Raw genomic sequence first — 16087 nt, 5'->3', positions numbered from 1 at the left:
CGATTACGTTTTGGTTGCACCAGCAACTACAGCAAAGTCTGAGGTGTGGAAAAGTTCTGACCATGTTTATAATGAGAATAATGAGTGAATATTGACGCACCATCAGTGAGCTCAGGAAAGCGCTGAAACGCGCTAAAAGCCCTCTAAAGTGGATTCAATAATTTTCCTCCCCAAAAACAAACAAATAAAGCCTAGCCTAATCTGGGTGAGTAAAGGTTTTTCAAATTATAACTTAATATTGAGTCTTAAATGCAGAGGGTAGACAGAGTATAAGCTAATGTTGGCATTATTTTTTATTAAATTTCAGCTGCCAGTGGCGAAGCAAATCCAGCGGAGCCTTTATCTTAATTTGGTTATTACCAAAAACCCATCCTAATATAGAATTCATCTTAATTTAATTTAATTTAAGAAAGACTTGTTTTTATTGGTGCGTTGGCCTATTTAGCTAAATGAGCCTATGCATAGCCCTATTTAGAGTGCTGAAATGTTATGACGTTACAGAGGACATATTTTATTTCTTTGTTCCAACTTCCAAGTTAATCATGAATAAATTGTTAAAACATATATATATATATATATATATATATATATATATATATATATATATATATTATTAAAACATCAATAGCATTTGAACTCCCTCAAAATTACACACTATTGACCTGTTAACATTAGAATAGTTGCATTGTGTGTGATATGGTCCCACTGTAAAGCCTAGATCAATTTAAGTCAATTAAGCATAAATATTTTAATCAGAACTATAACAGTGATAATACTACTTCTTTTGTAGCAGTAAACGATCATATTGCACTTTCATAATACAAAACAAAAATCATATTACAAGTGAAATATTTGTACAGCACAAGGATTTTCCAAGTACACTAGTGGGTTGGAAAGGAATAAGTGTTTTGTCAGGATACAGTGAGTCACACTTACGGTTATATGTGCTTTTAAATGCATATTTGTTTCACTCCGCACTCGCAGCAGAACTTGGCCCAGTTCACAGGGTACTTGGTCCCACACTCATGGCAAAACTTGGTGCCAGGTGTGGAAAAAGTTAATATCATTCCTAACAAGAGAAGTTCAAGATGTGAGTGAGTCATTTTGGATGATTTAAAACAACACTGCAACCCAGAGGTTAGGTTAGAAAAAACTGGCCTAAAGACACATGACAGCTGAGTAAAAGACCCTTTGTAACCGATGTTGTGTGTTAGAAAAGACAAAGAAAACAAAAAGGGATTGAATAGGAGCATTTATTCCTTTGTCCATTTCATTAACATTCGTCATCACAAGACAGAAGAAATCCCTCACAATTCATCTGTTAACTGTCACTCACATTTTTGAACATAGACTTGAAAGTGCACGATCCGAACCTAAATTTTTATTATTTATGACTGAAAACATTTTGTAACATGAATTTGATGTACCATTTTCATGGTAATGCAATGTCTGATTTTAAAATGGGTTTCAAAGTGTGATAGAGATTAAGGCAACAAAGAAGATTTTTTTTTCAAAGGTCAGAACTCCGGTTAGTTATGATGTTGGTTTCTGAGTATTACTTTTCCTACATAATTTTTAACAAAAAAGATTGGTAAAATATCTATTTAGAAGTCTTAGATATATAGTTGGTCATGATTAGATTAGGATTTAATTGTAATATAGTAAAGTTGGCGTCCCGTATACAGGACGGGGTGACAGGTACCAGGTTAATCGTACACCAGTACTTGCACCTTCATACCTTGAAATACAGTTGTCTGCATTTTGGACCTTCTTCTTGTTCATCCCTCTACCAGAAGGTGGGTTTCTCAGCAAGCTTTCTGAAACCATGCCTTTGGGTTTCATGTTCCCTCTGTAAACACAAAACATAAAGATCACTTTAAAAGCCTGAAGAAAAATGTCAAATATCAGATTAAGTCAGTGAGCTGGTGTCTTACTCAGAGGGAGGGCTGGTCAAGACAGAGGAGGTGTTGCGTAATGGAGAGTAGCCTGATGATATGCTCCTCACTGAGCCAGTGAATGAGGTTTTGGTGCTAGGAATACCTGTGGAGGGGGAGGGGAGAGAGCTTTTCAAAGAATTGACAGAGCCTTGTTCTGCTCATCAAGCCTGCATTTATTTGATCAAAAATACAGAATTTTTTTTAATATTGTGATATATTATTACAATGTAAAATAATTGTTTTTAAATGTATTATACTTTAAATTATCATTTATTTCTGTGATTCAAAGCTGAATTTTTAGGATAATTATCACATGATCCTTTAGAAATCATTCTAATATGATGATTCATAATCAAAATTGGAAACAGTTCTGCTGCTTAATATTTTTTCAGAACATGTGATACTTTTTTGGGATACTTTGATGAATAAAAAGTAAAAAAAAAAAAAAGCTATGTTTTTAAAATATAAATATTTTGTAATAACAATATACACTACTGGTCAGTAATTTTTTTTCTTTCTTTTTTTTTAAAATAAAATCAATACTTTTATTCAGCAAGGATCTGTTTAATTGATAAAAAGTGATAGTAAAGAAAATATATTATTAGAATTTTTTTTTTAATAAATACAGTTCTTTTTAACCTTTTATTCATCAAATATATTAGACAGCAGAACTGTTTCCAACACTCATAATAAATCAGAATATTAGAATGTTTTCTAAATGATCATGTGATAAACTGGATGTTACATGTGACACTGAAGGCTGGAGAGTAATGTGCTGAGAATTCAGCTTTGCACCACAGGAATAAATTATTTTTTTTAAGTATATTCACATAGAAAACTATTATTTTAAGTTGTAATAATATTTCACAATATTACTGTTTTTTCTGTATTTTTGATCAAATAAATGCAGGCTTGACGAACAGAAGAAACTTCTTTCAAAAATATTAAAAATAGCAATGTTTATATATACTGGTTGTGTCAAGTTTCACAAAAGTGTTTCTTGATAAAATAACAAAGGAAATAATTGATTAAAGAGGTAATTAACTGATTAAAACGAGTCCATACCTGTGCCAGCACTCTGCCCATAGGCTGAGCGCTGAGGTAGACGAGAAGACACTGTGGATACAGTGGGAAAGTTTGCCACTTTTGGTGGAGGACGTTTATACTACAAACACAGAAATATCCATTGTTTATATCAATCCGCTAAAACACTCTAAACAAATGATGCAGTTGATGGGAATATTATTAAAGCAACATGAGGTATCAATTTCTACACACATTCTACAGAGCAATATTTAGGCATGCATGCATACACTTTAGTGCTGCCCACTCGGTGCTGCCTACTCAAGCAGTTGAGCTTACGGTCTAGATTCATTTGTGATCCCTTATTTGGCATTATACATAGTTCTTTTTTCGTGGGTAAATAGTTTAAATTACAAATATGGTTGTTGTGGGCAGCCCACAGGCAGCAAATCAGGGCTGTATTCACAAAAAAAAAAAAAAAAAAAAAACACTAAGAGTTCAACACTAAGAGTTCTCCTAAATAGAAGTAAATGGTTATAGGTAGTGTCCCTCTTAAAAGCTATTTAAATAGGTGCTGTAAATTCTTACTAAGAATGGGGAACAGTTAAGCTAAGAAAAAGTGCTGAGTTGACCTCGTTGCAATGGATGATGTCAAAACCTCATGCACGCTCATGTTTTCGTTGTGGTTCTAGTGGACACTTGGCTAATGCAATGGAGTGCCCAGCAACAAGAGCAGTGTGTTAGAACTGTAAAAAGAAAGGACACTTTGCACACATGTGTTGTTTGACTCTTACACACACCGTTAGAGAAGTTGTCTTACTGTTAATCCAAGAATCCAGCACACTAAATAATATTCAGTGTGCTGTGGGCATTCAAATGCCAAATTCCTTTGCAACTGTGAAGCTAACCGTGGATACGGGAGCATCCGTCTCAGTTCTGCCTTGATATGTGTACGAAGAGAAATTCACGAGCACACACCCGCAGCCAACGACCGCACGATGAGTTACTTACTCCTGCTCACCTATTGAAGTGCTTGGCTGTATGCCAGCTACTGTTATAAAAGACAATGTCACAAATAAAATTATATATAATTAAAATATAATTCGAGTGCAGTTAAACAGTTTATTAGGAACAATCAAAGCTGACTTTCAAAGCTGAATTTTTGCATCATTAATCCAGTCATACAATCCTTCATAAATCCTTCTAATATTCAGATTTTCTACTCAAAAAATATTTGTATTATTATTATTATTATTATTATTATTAATGCTGAAAAGAGCTGAGAATATATATATATATATATATATATATATATTTTTTTTTTTTTTTTTTTTTTTTTGATAAATTGAAAAAACAGAATTGTAACATTTATCGTAGTACAATCGTTTTTATTTATTATCACGTGTTTTGAACGGTAAGAGTGTATATTGCTACACTTGGAGTAAGACTGGAGTAATGAAGCTGAAAATGTAACTTTGATGACAGGAATAAATAAAACTGTAAAATATTTTCAAATAGAAAGTGTATATTGTTTATGTGCTTTCAAATAAACTAAATGATAAACTACATTATTAACATTATTGTGATGGTCACTGATACTAGTAGTACAGTAGAACATTTAGATTATGTGAATGAAACTTCATAATTTTTCACTTGATTATGCATTTAGTCAATAATTATAGTTTAGAAAAAGTCTAACTAGTAAAATGTGAAACCTAATACTAGTATATAAATAAATGAATAAATAAAGACTTACTTTATCACAGAATATTTGTTTTCGGTAGCACTTGCTTAGTTTAAAAGTAGACATGTCAAGCTTTGTATAGATACAGTATATCTCTCATGTCTCTTCGTTGAGTTTTCACTGAGTTACAGTTCATTTAATGACGCATTTTTAAATGAAGATCACCGCAGAACAAGGTTGCAGACAACACACCATGTTTGTTTTCTTTATTTTATAAATGCACAAAGTTTTGTTGTTTTTATGTATGTATACAAATAAAAGTAGACCCTTTACAGATTCGATTGATGTATTGCTCTTATCTGTACGATCAAAACTGAAAGTGTAATTTAAGCTCTCTTCTGCATTATCAGGATAAAATGCCTCATAAAGCAGGGATACGTGGGGATCAACTCCAGAGGGTTAAGTGGCACTCCAGCGCCACCAAATTGGCCATGGCCCTGCTGAACACACCCACAGCATCTATAGTGATGCAAACTACTCAATGTTTGATGAAATCAAAAATATGCGTATCATAAATTAACGTGATAAGAGACATTTGCGTTTTCGTATTTGTCTATCACATTAAAATAGTATATGGATCTAAGTTACTGAAAAAAGAAAAAAAAAAACACCTTGTTGATCCCAAGTAATCTTCACTGAACCCTCACCTGAGTCCTGGTTGGCGGTTTTGCTTTATCACTTCCAGGAAACTTGGCCTTGTTGGAGATTCTAGACGCTTGCTCTTTACAGAACTTAATGTGGCGATCTGCTGCATTCTCAATGAAGCGTCGCTGGCAAAAGGGACACTGGATATAATCTGGAAAAGTAAATTGCTGTTAACGTATTTACTGATCTTAGTCTAACTATACCAAGCGTCAATAAGTTTTTTTTTTTTTTTTTTTACCTGGATCATAAGATGGTGGAGGGGGTGGAGGAAGGGGTCCACCATCTTTCATGACCTGATTTAAACCTTTAGCAGCGCGGATGGTGGCAATGAATTCTTCATGCTTTCGGCGCCAATTGGACTGTTTCTTCGGTGGTTCAGGCTGTTTAAAACAAACATTTAGTTTAACAGCAGGCAAATAAGCGCAACTTTTATGAAATCAGACAGGAAAGCAGGATAATATACATTTCCTAAATCACTTACTACATAACCTTCAAAGGGAGAATAAGATGAGTTGTTTTTTTTTCTTCGAGGAAACATTATTAAAATTCCGATAATTTTAATGTTATAACCAGAAATTATAAAATTCTATAACATTTTGTCTTTAAAAAACAAAGAAACCTAAAATAAATCATATTAAATGGATAGTTTACCAAAAAATGAAAATTTGATGTTTATCTGCTTACCCTCAGGGCATCAATTTTGGGTGAACTATACCTTTAAAGACTACAAGTGAATTTAGACACCACAATATTACAATGCACAGTATGAAAACTTGATTTACATTTTGTGATTGTGTTATTATAAGTGTTTTAAGTGTTAAAAATGTTGAATAATAATATAATCTAATTTACCTAAAAAAAAATTCTATTTATTTTTCCAATCAACAACTGTTGATTTTACCCCCACCCACACGCACCAAAAAATACAAATACATAAATAAATAATAACATGCAGTTCTTGGTACTGGAATTACAAAATTAATCATGTTTTATTTTAATCTATTAAAAAAAGTTTGAAAGCAAACTTAACCATCATTACAGCAGAAATAATAGAGGAAATAGGAGATGTCATGAATATTGCATTAGATAACAGTTGAGAATCACTGTTTTAACAATAATATCTGTGTTTTGTTGGTCAGCACAGGTAGATAAATATTGTTTACTGATCCCAGTATGTAAACTTGAATTTTTGTGAACTTTTGTGAAAGTAAGTGAACTTGGAATATAAATAAATAAAACAGCTCTTCTTTGAGGATAAGAAAGCCTGACAGAAGTACAGATATTCATTATGGTCCATTACTTTCCTGATCTAATATTTTGGAGACTTCATGCATGCATCATAATGCTCTCATCTTACAGAAATGACTAAAATTAAGGTGGGTTTCCTTGGTGGACTTGTAACTCTTTTTTTTTATTTTTTAAGCAAGCAAATATCAAACACTGAGGCTTCAAATGATAAGTTACCAGATGAGATGAACAATTCGGTGATGCAGAAAAAAAAAGAACAAAATCAAGCATTCAACTTACTTTATTAGAGCTGATGGAAGAACTCTGCAACTGAAACATAACCAAAAGCGTTTTTAGAATATTTCAGGACATTGTGGTAATATATGACGGTAGCCATGAAATATAACAGCCCTGAATAGTGGGCTCTGTTTGTGACTGAGGTATTTTTCACATCTGGTATACTTACTTGAAGCCAAATCAGAGTTTGGCTATTTTGAATAAAAGCCATGTCAACAGGTGAGTTGACACTGCCTCGCCAAACACATAAATTCTGAAGTTTCAAACAAGTTGTCTGGTGTATTCAGAAAGTTGAGAAACTACTGTAATGTTCACACTGCACCAAAAAGCATGAGGTTGTGAGGGAAGCCAAGCATGATATTCCTTTATACTAACTGATAAAGAATTGCACGAACAAGGGAGAGGTCATGGGCTTGGTTTCACAGGAACACACATCGTCTAAAGTAAGCAACAAGGAATGTGCAACCAAAAAGTAAATAATTAAACAATTAAGGAGTAATTCATGGAGAACAAGAGATTCAAACATTGAGGTTTAAGGTCATGGTCAAAATTGACAAATGTAAATGTAATGTATACATATATTTGTGTGTGTGTGTGTATGTGCATATATATATATATTGAAATTACTGGCAGTCATTTTGAATAAGAGCATCCTATTTAACAGTTCAGTTTAATATTAACTGCATTTATTCAAAGTGAAACTTAGAACTATTCTGTCAAAGAGCATTATTTAATTGTAATCCATAAATTGAGGGGGAAATTATTTGTAATTACCACAGATTAGCATTGAGGTATTTATTCTGAGAATTTTAATGCAGATGCCTATTGGATGTTAGCATGTTGAGGCAGTGTAAACCTTAGCCTTACAAAATATCTTTATTAACTGTATCATTATTATTAGCTAAACATAAATAGAAATTGTTAACAGTGTTACTAGGCAATGAGATTTAAAAGCCAGTCAAACGGATTCTTTGCCTTTATACTCATTTCTCTCTGTTACTACTAAGATGAAGTTGGTGAACCACACTTCTGCCAATGTATGCTGTGACACTGCAGAAGGATTTTATAGCAGTCTGAACAATAAACTGGAGGTAATCACTCACGGTTCACTTCCCATCAACTGTGAACAGGAAGGGAACATATGCAGTTCAAGGTAAACTATATTCAGGCCCAAACAACTAGTATTAAGGTGCCACTGTAATGCTTAAATGGGGTTGTTTCCTCACCTTTGGTTTTATGGGTTTGACTGTTGAAATATCGGTCCCCTCTGCCCTTTGCCTGCTGGAGTCAAACACCCTCCTTTTCTTTGCTGCTGTCTTCTGGCAGATTGGCACATGCTTTTTCTACAACAGGTAATAAGGCAGTAATAAGGAGGGCAGGTATCAAATCACTATGACAGCACTGTGTTGACTGAGTAATAATACCAGGTTTTGTGTTTACTGCAACTTGCTTACTAACAAAGTAAAAATGATCATTTATATAGTTATGTTTAATTTAGAATGTCACACTGGGATTGTAATTTTTATGTTTGTGCACACATATGAATGGCAAGACGATTTATATCAACAACCAGCTGTCAGTTCATCATCCATTCAGAAATGCTTACAAGAACCCTTGAAAAAAAATGTCTTAGACATATTTTGCAGGGCAGCAGGTCTTCAGAAACAGGAGGAGATTCTGTATACAAAACACAAATAGTAACAGATCAACATGATAAACTGGATAAGAAGAAGCACAAACACACAAGTGATAAAGATCAATAGTTCTGTCTATTTGGGTGTGCCTACCAGTTCACTCAGATACAGTGGCTTTAGATAAACGAAACAAATGAGAACAGATCAAGCGGAAGTATGTGTAAATAGGTCACTCCAGCCAGTCCATGCAAAATAACTTAGGGACGGACTTAAAGGGATAGTTCATCCAAAAATTTTAATTATGTCATTTATTACTCACCCTCATGTCGTTTCAAACCCATTAGACCTCCGTTCAGATATTTTTGATTTAGTCCGAGAGCTTTCTGTCCCTCCATTGAAAATGTATGTACGGTATACTGTTCATGGTTAGAAAGGTAATAAAATCTTCAAAGTAGTCCATGTGACATCAGAGGGTCAGTTAGAATTTTTTGAAGCATCGGAAATACATTTTGGTCCAAAAATAGCAAAAACTATGACTTTATTCAGCAGTGCCTTCTCTTCCGGGTCTGTTGTGAGTGAGTTCAACACTGCAGTTTAGTGATATCCGGTTCACGAATGAATCACTCGATGTAACCGGATCTTCTTGAACAAGTTCACCAAATCGAACTGAATCGTTTGAAACGGTTCGCGTCTCCAATAAGCATTAATCCACAAATGACTTAAGCTGTTAAGTGTTTTTTTTAACGTGGCTGACACTCCATCGGAGTTCAAATAAACCAATATCCCAGAGTTAGGGTTAGGGTTAGACCGAACGAGTCAATCGTTTGTTTGTTATCTGGCTCAGCTCGGTGTTACTATTCAATTCTCTCTTCACAGCAGTTCAGTCAGTGTACTGTTTGAGTAAATGAATAACTCCGGGATATTGGTTTGTTTTAATTTAGTCAGTCATTAATAGGGGTGTCACGATTCTCCAAATCCTCGATTCGATTCTCGATTTTTACATTTATTCTTTTTAAAGCACAGATTGTCATTTTTCAAACTAGACTTTTATGCAATATAATATTTGACCTTTGTTTGCAATGTACCACACTACATTGTCAAATTTAAAACTTTTATTAACAACATAATGTAACAATAACTTATATCTTTAGTCAATTGAAAACTTAAAATAAACTGCCATCCAGTTTCTCTTTTGTAAGTGCAGTCTTCTCCACAAAAGATATTACAATGTATCTATTTAAAAGATTAAACATAAAACACTTGTTAAACACTTCACTGTCATTCATTTAGATTTAGATTTATATATATGTATGTATGTGTGTGTGTGTGTGTGTGCATCATTACAGTCTGTAAAATATGTGTATCTCTTATTACAAGACTGCAATCACTAGCAATCAGAAGAATTCCAGTTAATCAAGTATCTACAAAAGACCTACTCTATAAACAATGCATTAAATTACATTAAAGACAAAAAAAATTAAACAAGCAAAAGAAATGATTACTCACATGTATCTGGTCCACTGATGAAGTCATGGGTCAAGTCAAGTGAATTATTAATCATTTTCTAACAGGCGTCGAATACTGACTTTAGGAAAAGGGGAATAACCAATGACATTTGACATAACAACTAAAACAGCAAGCCCCGCCCCACGACTGACAAAAATAAAATTGTTCGCGCGAGCAGAAGTGAGATGATCGAGCGCGAGGATGTGGGGAATGAATGCGCGCGCGAGGGCTTGTATTGCGCGTATTGCAAGCCAAAAGGGTCAGAATTACGCCTAGATTAAATGCGTTTGCATACAAAACGCCGTTTTTTACGGCGTTTAAAACGGTATTAGCGCCGTCAAATACGCCGTCCTTATAGCAGACGCCGTAAAAAACGCGCGTAAACCGTAAAAAACGCCGCAAAAAACGGCGTTTTAGTGTTTGTAAAAAGCGCCGCTTTTAACGCCGTCGGCTTGCCACAGGACGCCGTAAAAAACGCCGTTCTGAATGCACAAAAGCGCGCGTTATTTACGGCGTTTTCCTTGTAGTATAATGAGCCACGCCCGCTGATTTCCACAGCCAGTAATAATGAACTGTTCTCACCCAATCAATGATGACCTGACTCAGACCAGACTAGTTTACATCCGAGTTCGATTGTTATTTTAATCACTCGATTGGTTGGTTGGTTGATATGAAGATGGCCAGGAGAATCTTTATTTTGCGTTGTCAGCAGAAGCTGAACAATTGCACTCGACAGCTGACAGAAGATTCTGGTGTACTACAATCAACTTTAGTGAGGTAAGGATTGCTTTGTTTCAGATTATATAAAACATGGGCGCTGTCCTGCAACCATTTTTCTCCAACCGCAATTAAACACACCTGATTCAGCTAATCAAGCCCTCAACGGCATACTGGAAACTTCTAGTCCGGTGTATTGCAAGTTGAGCTAAACTCTGCAGGACAGTGATCTTCTACGACTGAGTTAAGACACCCCTGTTTCTGAACCTTGGATTTGTGTGCTGTCTTTAGCACTAAGTTGAATGTTCTTATTCTATTCTTAATTATCTCTTTTATTATATTGCTGAACATTTTGCATCCTGAAAATTCAGTACTTATAAGTGGCTTTCTTTTTTTTTTAAGGCTAGAAACAATGTAGAGAAGCATTGAATGGGCGAGAGGAAGGCTGATCACTGCACCAGAAGCAGACGAGTTACTCCAAGATCTCAATGAATATATAGCAGAGGTACAAAAGCATAGGCAGCATGGACAACAAGGTAAGTAATTTCTAAACTATTTGTCTTCTCTTTAAACCTTCTAGCTATAGCTTTCAAATTGTCTGTCTAGCAGGTTCTAAGTATAAAAGATCCAATATTAACTTTTAGTGAAGATTAATTGAAATGGTGAACTGAATTTATTACATTAGCCATTCTGAATAGATTATCTCTGATGAGATTGTCTCATCACTTTAAAAATCTTAGTACATTTTAAAATCCTTTTTTTTTCTTTTGGCCTAATATTGTATAAACTATTGTGGCCTAAAGCAGATCATAGATTTACAATAATTTATTGTTGCAGCCAGTTCCAGTTATCAGGCTCCACTCTGATCGAGGTGCACCCCATTACAGCATCACCAGAGAGCAACTTTCCTTTCTGAGGACATGTGGTTTTAGTCTTCCTTCAATAGCAGAGATTCTGCAAGTGTCTCTGGCTACCGTCAAACGCCGCATGGAAGTAAGTTTGGTTTTAGAATTAGCTTTTTATGACTTGTCATGCATGAAAAGAGCATTTAGAATGAATTGTTCAAAATTAGTTTAAGCAATAATACTTATGTTTACATGTTTGTTCCAGGAGATTCCATTTGAATCGCTCTCTGACTTAATCTGAAATAACCGATGTAGATCACAGACATTGTGGATGGAAATGACCAGCTGGGATCGGAGGCTGTCAGGGCACAGTTACGGGCAGGTGGAAATCGTGTACAAAGACACAGAGTACGCAGGAGCTTGGTTCAAATTAACCCAATTGCAGCAGCACTACGGGACATGTCACAAAGACCACACAGAAGGTTGTACAGTGTTGCTGGTCCAAACTCCCTGTGGCACCTAGATGGCAACCACAAATTGATAAGGTAGATATCAGATTTTTTTTTTTTTTTTTTTTTATTCACGTGGTAACAACCCTATTATGACTAATTGAATCAAATTAAATTTAAGAAAATGGAAAATATTATTTGTTAAGGTACCAGCACAATAACACGCACAGCAAGATATCCTCTAATTATCATTAACAATAAAACCTCAGAAAGTATTGATGTAATTTTGTCAATATTGCACACCCCTAGTTTTTATCCTTTCAAAGAGATTTTTAACTAAATAAAATTGTGTATGATTGAACGGATGAACCCGTCATAGATTGTCACTGGCAAAAGGGATACATTAACCTCATGATTCTGCCCCTTCTAAGGCTAAGGAAAAGCATTGCAGTGGCAATGACAGGGTTTTGTGAGTACTGCATAAACTAAAGAGTTTCTGGAAAAAAAAATGTTTGGATTTGGCTGTTTTTGCAGCAAATGACAATCAAATGTTAAAGGGATTGTTCACTCAAATGAAATTCGTCACATTTACTCACCCTTAATTTGTTCAACACTTGTATGAGTTTCTTCCCTTGATCACAAAAGAATACACTAAAAAGAATGCTGGTAGCCATTGACTTCCATAGTATAAATACTATGAACTTTGAAAGTTGACTTGTCTTTTAATGTCTCTTTTATATTTATTTATTTACTTAAAAGCCATTTTTCTCTTATGTTTTAGATGGAGAATTGTCATTCATGGTGTTATAGATGGCTACAGTCATCTCATAGTCTTTCTGCATGCCTCAAACAACATCCACAGCAGCACTGTAATGCCTTCTAGGGTCAGAACAGACCATGGAGGAGAAAACCATGATGTCTGTGTGATGTTGAACATTTTCTCAGAGAGAAGAGGCAGGAGCGTTCACAACTAAAGAATTGAGAGGCTCTGGGGTGACATGTGGCGGGGATTGACTAACGTATATTACAATCTCTTTCACTTCCTGGAGGCTGAAGGTATCTCTGACATAGACAAAGAAATGCACATATGGGGCTCTTCACTTTGTCTATGTGCCGAGGATCAACAGGTGTTTATCAGCCTTTACTCAACAGTGGAACAACCATGGGCTGAGAACAGAACAACACCAGACACCCATGCAGATATTTGTTCGAGGCTGCCTGGAACAACAAGGACAGCGAACCACTGCAATGGAAGAGATCTTTGGCAGAACAGCTGGACCAGCAGATGAACCTGTTCTTCAGGCACCGGCAGCAGAATCAAGCTTGCAGGAGGCACCAGTGTTTGACTGGCCAGAGGGAGTAGCTGTTCCTCAAAGTGACTTCACATTGGAGAGTGCTGCCTTAGAGCAACTTGTTGCACAAATTAATCCACTTGGTGGTTCAAGGGGACAACTCGGAGTGGATGTCCTTCAAAACATTTAATCTCTTTTGATGTCTCTGAATCCCCAACATTAAAGAAAAATAAATGGTTATTTCTGTAATCACAGATTATGGTCACCACTGACTAATTATATGGACAATGAATTTTTGGTGAGCCAACCACTGAGGTTTGTCGTGGGTGTGGATAGATCCACTTGAAGTTATATTTTGAGTAGCTGTTACAATATTTAAGTATGGTTAAAGGGTTAGCTCACCCAAAAATGAAATTTGTCATTAATTACTCACCCTCATGTTGCCCCAAACCTGTAAGACCTTTGTTTGTCCTCAGAACACAAATTAAGACATTTCTGGTAAAATCCAAGGATGATCCACATAAGCAGCAACGGTACTGCATCTTTTGAGGTCCAGAAGGGTATTAAAAGCCATTGATAGTGTTTCAACATTAATATTATAAAGTGACGTGAATAGTTTTGGTGCGCAAAAACAAAACAACTTTTTCAACTATCTAGTGAAGGACGATCTCTGAACAATAATTCACGAAGCTTCAATTCTTTATGAATCTTGTTTAGAATTAATCTCATATTTCATCTAAAATATCTATCATTTGTGTTCTGAGGACTAACGAAAGTCTTACAGGTTTGGTACATTTATGAGGGTGAGTAATTAATGACAGAAATTTCATTTTTGGGTGAACTAACCATTTAGGATGGCGTGAAATTTTAAAGAAACATCACTAATAGCATGTTCACCATTTGAAACTTGAAAATAAAAGTTTCTATTTCCCACATTAAGTGTCCTCTGATTTACTTGTACATCACCAGAAAATATTTACCGGAATTGTCATTTAAAAATGTAAAAATACTTTTTTGGATTATTAAAAATTATTTTTTATACTTCATAAGAACATCCATTTTATATAAAATACTAAAGGTATACTTGAGTTATTAAAGCCAACATTCCTCTCATCTTCTGTAGTTCTTGCATTCCTTGGTGCAGGGGCTGGGCAGGTGGGTTTAAACGCCTCTATTTCATCTGTCAATCACATTAAATACTCAGTGATTTGTTTACAAAGATATGAACAGTAACATTTTACTTAAAGGTATAGTTTGTCCAAAAATGAAAATTCTCTCATTTACTCTCAACCCTCATAAAATTCCTTTGTTCTGCTGAACACAACACATTTGAAAATGTCAGAAACCAAACTAAACAGATCTTATTCCTCCATAGTACTTATGTTTCCTACTATGGCAGTCAAAGGGGGATGAGATCTGTTTGTTAAATGACATTATTTCAAATGTCTTGTGTTGAGCAGAACAAAGGAATTTATACAGGTCTATAAAAACCTGTATAGAAGGGTTTAGAATAAATGATGTGAGAATTTTTCATTTTTGGGTAAACCATCCCTTTAATCATTCAGGATTATTGAATATGACAAAATTAGTGCAGGGGTGTCCAAACTCTGTCCTGGATAGCCACTGTTCTGCAGAGTTTACCTCCAACTTACCACAACACAACTGCCTGGAAATTTCCTGTAGGTCTAAAAACCTTGATTAGTTGGATCAGGTGTGTTTAATTGGGGTTGGAGCTAAACTCTCAGGACACTGTCCCTCCAGGAGCAGGATTGGACAGCCCTGGCTTAGTGACTTTAAAATGTTAATTAAGTTTTAGAACACTTAGTCTACACCTTCCCAAAGCCAAGAGATCCTTTTAGGGCAAGGATTTTAATTTAGTTAGGCAGTTTAAATTAGTTTAAATTTGTGTATATTACATAGCTACTATTCTGGATTGACTTCAGTCTTTGTTAAAATGTATCTATCCTTAAAGTTCTGTGTAAGTCAAAAAATGTTCTTTAGCGACTATTTGAAGTTAGACTCTTCTCATTTTAAATTTCTTCTTAATTAAGGCTACTACTACCTTGGCAAATTTTATAATCACAAATGTAAATTTTCAAAGAAGAGAGGTTAGAGTAAGACATTAAATCATTAATTCAAATGGCTGATTCATTCAATGAGGAATAAAGTGAATCATTTAATACCAAAGGCTGCTGTTGCTTGAAGAGGACATTGTTCTGCTGTGGCTTTGTTTGGACTCTTTTTGTCAAAATAGAGCAAAATGAGAAAATAGTTACAATTTTAGTTACTATTAATAGTAAACTCGCTCAAAATACCGTACTTGTTATATTGATTCAGTTCAATAAACATTTGCAAAGGTCCTGCTATTAGGAAAAACCCTCTTCCTCGTGTTTTAATTAACTGTATGTCATAAAATAAATTATATTGCAATTATTTACGAACAACATTTATTTTAAATGCTAAGCCTATAACTTATTTAAAGCAAAACTAAAATCTGAACTTTCTCCTCTCATTTCCATGAGTTAATCGTGACATAGTGTAACATTTGGTTGATAAACTATATACCTATTTATTATGTAAATAATGCTTTTTACTTCTCTTGTGTACTTCTTTGTACTAACGAAGCATTTTTTTTCATATTAGTATATTACCCTTGTGATTACTCACTGGAGTAATCTCGATACTGTTTTTTGAGTGGCTAGTATGATCCAGCAGTTCACTTCTGGGCTGAACTCCTGTGGCCAGTTGTGGGAGGTGGTGGTTAATAATTT

General features: G+C 34.8%; 1 protein-coding gene across 1 annotated transcript; it reads right to left on the bottom strand.

The window, feature by feature from the left end:
* Positions 1-950: 950 nt before the first annotated feature.
* LOC127946104 (zinc finger C2HC domain-containing protein 1A-like) lies at positions 951-12787 on the bottom strand. Its single transcript, XM_052542411.1, has 11 exons — positions 12777-12787; positions 12621-12655; positions 8480-8550; positions 8100-8216; positions 6877-6906; positions 5588-5729; positions 5352-5500; positions 3003-3102; positions 1935-2040; positions 1719-1849; positions 951-1069 (listed from the first exon to the last, which is right to left on the bottom strand). Exons 1-11 carry the CDS (start codon positions 12785-12787, stop codon positions 951-953), a joined length of 1011 nt encoding a protein of 336 aa, XP_052398371.1.
* Between the last annotated feature and the right edge of the window lie 3300 nt (positions 12788-16087).

This window comes from Carassius gibelio, chromosome A24 (assembly GCF_023724105.1).
Source record: "Carassius gibelio isolate Cgi1373 ecotype wild population from Czech Republic chromosome A24, carGib1.2-hapl.c, whole genome shotgun sequence".
NCBI lineage: Eukaryota > Metazoa > Chordata > Actinopteri > Cypriniformes > Cyprinidae > Carassius > Carassius gibelio.
Note: the sequence above shows the minus strand (reverse complement) of the source record. Positions and strands in the feature narration are given on the sequence as shown.

Bases quoted from the DNA above. Each gene is read 5' to 3' on its own strand.
- LOC127946104 (XM_052542411.1), bottom strand. The intron at 8,551-12,620 runs GTGAGTAAATGT...TTTTGTATACAG, and splicing joins AAGTGTTGAACAAATTAAGG to AATCTCCTCCTGTTTCTGAA. The intron at 8,217-8,479 runs GTAAGCATTTCT...TACCTGTTGTAG, and splicing joins ATTTTTTTTCAAGGGTTCTT to AAAAAGCATGTGCCAATCTG.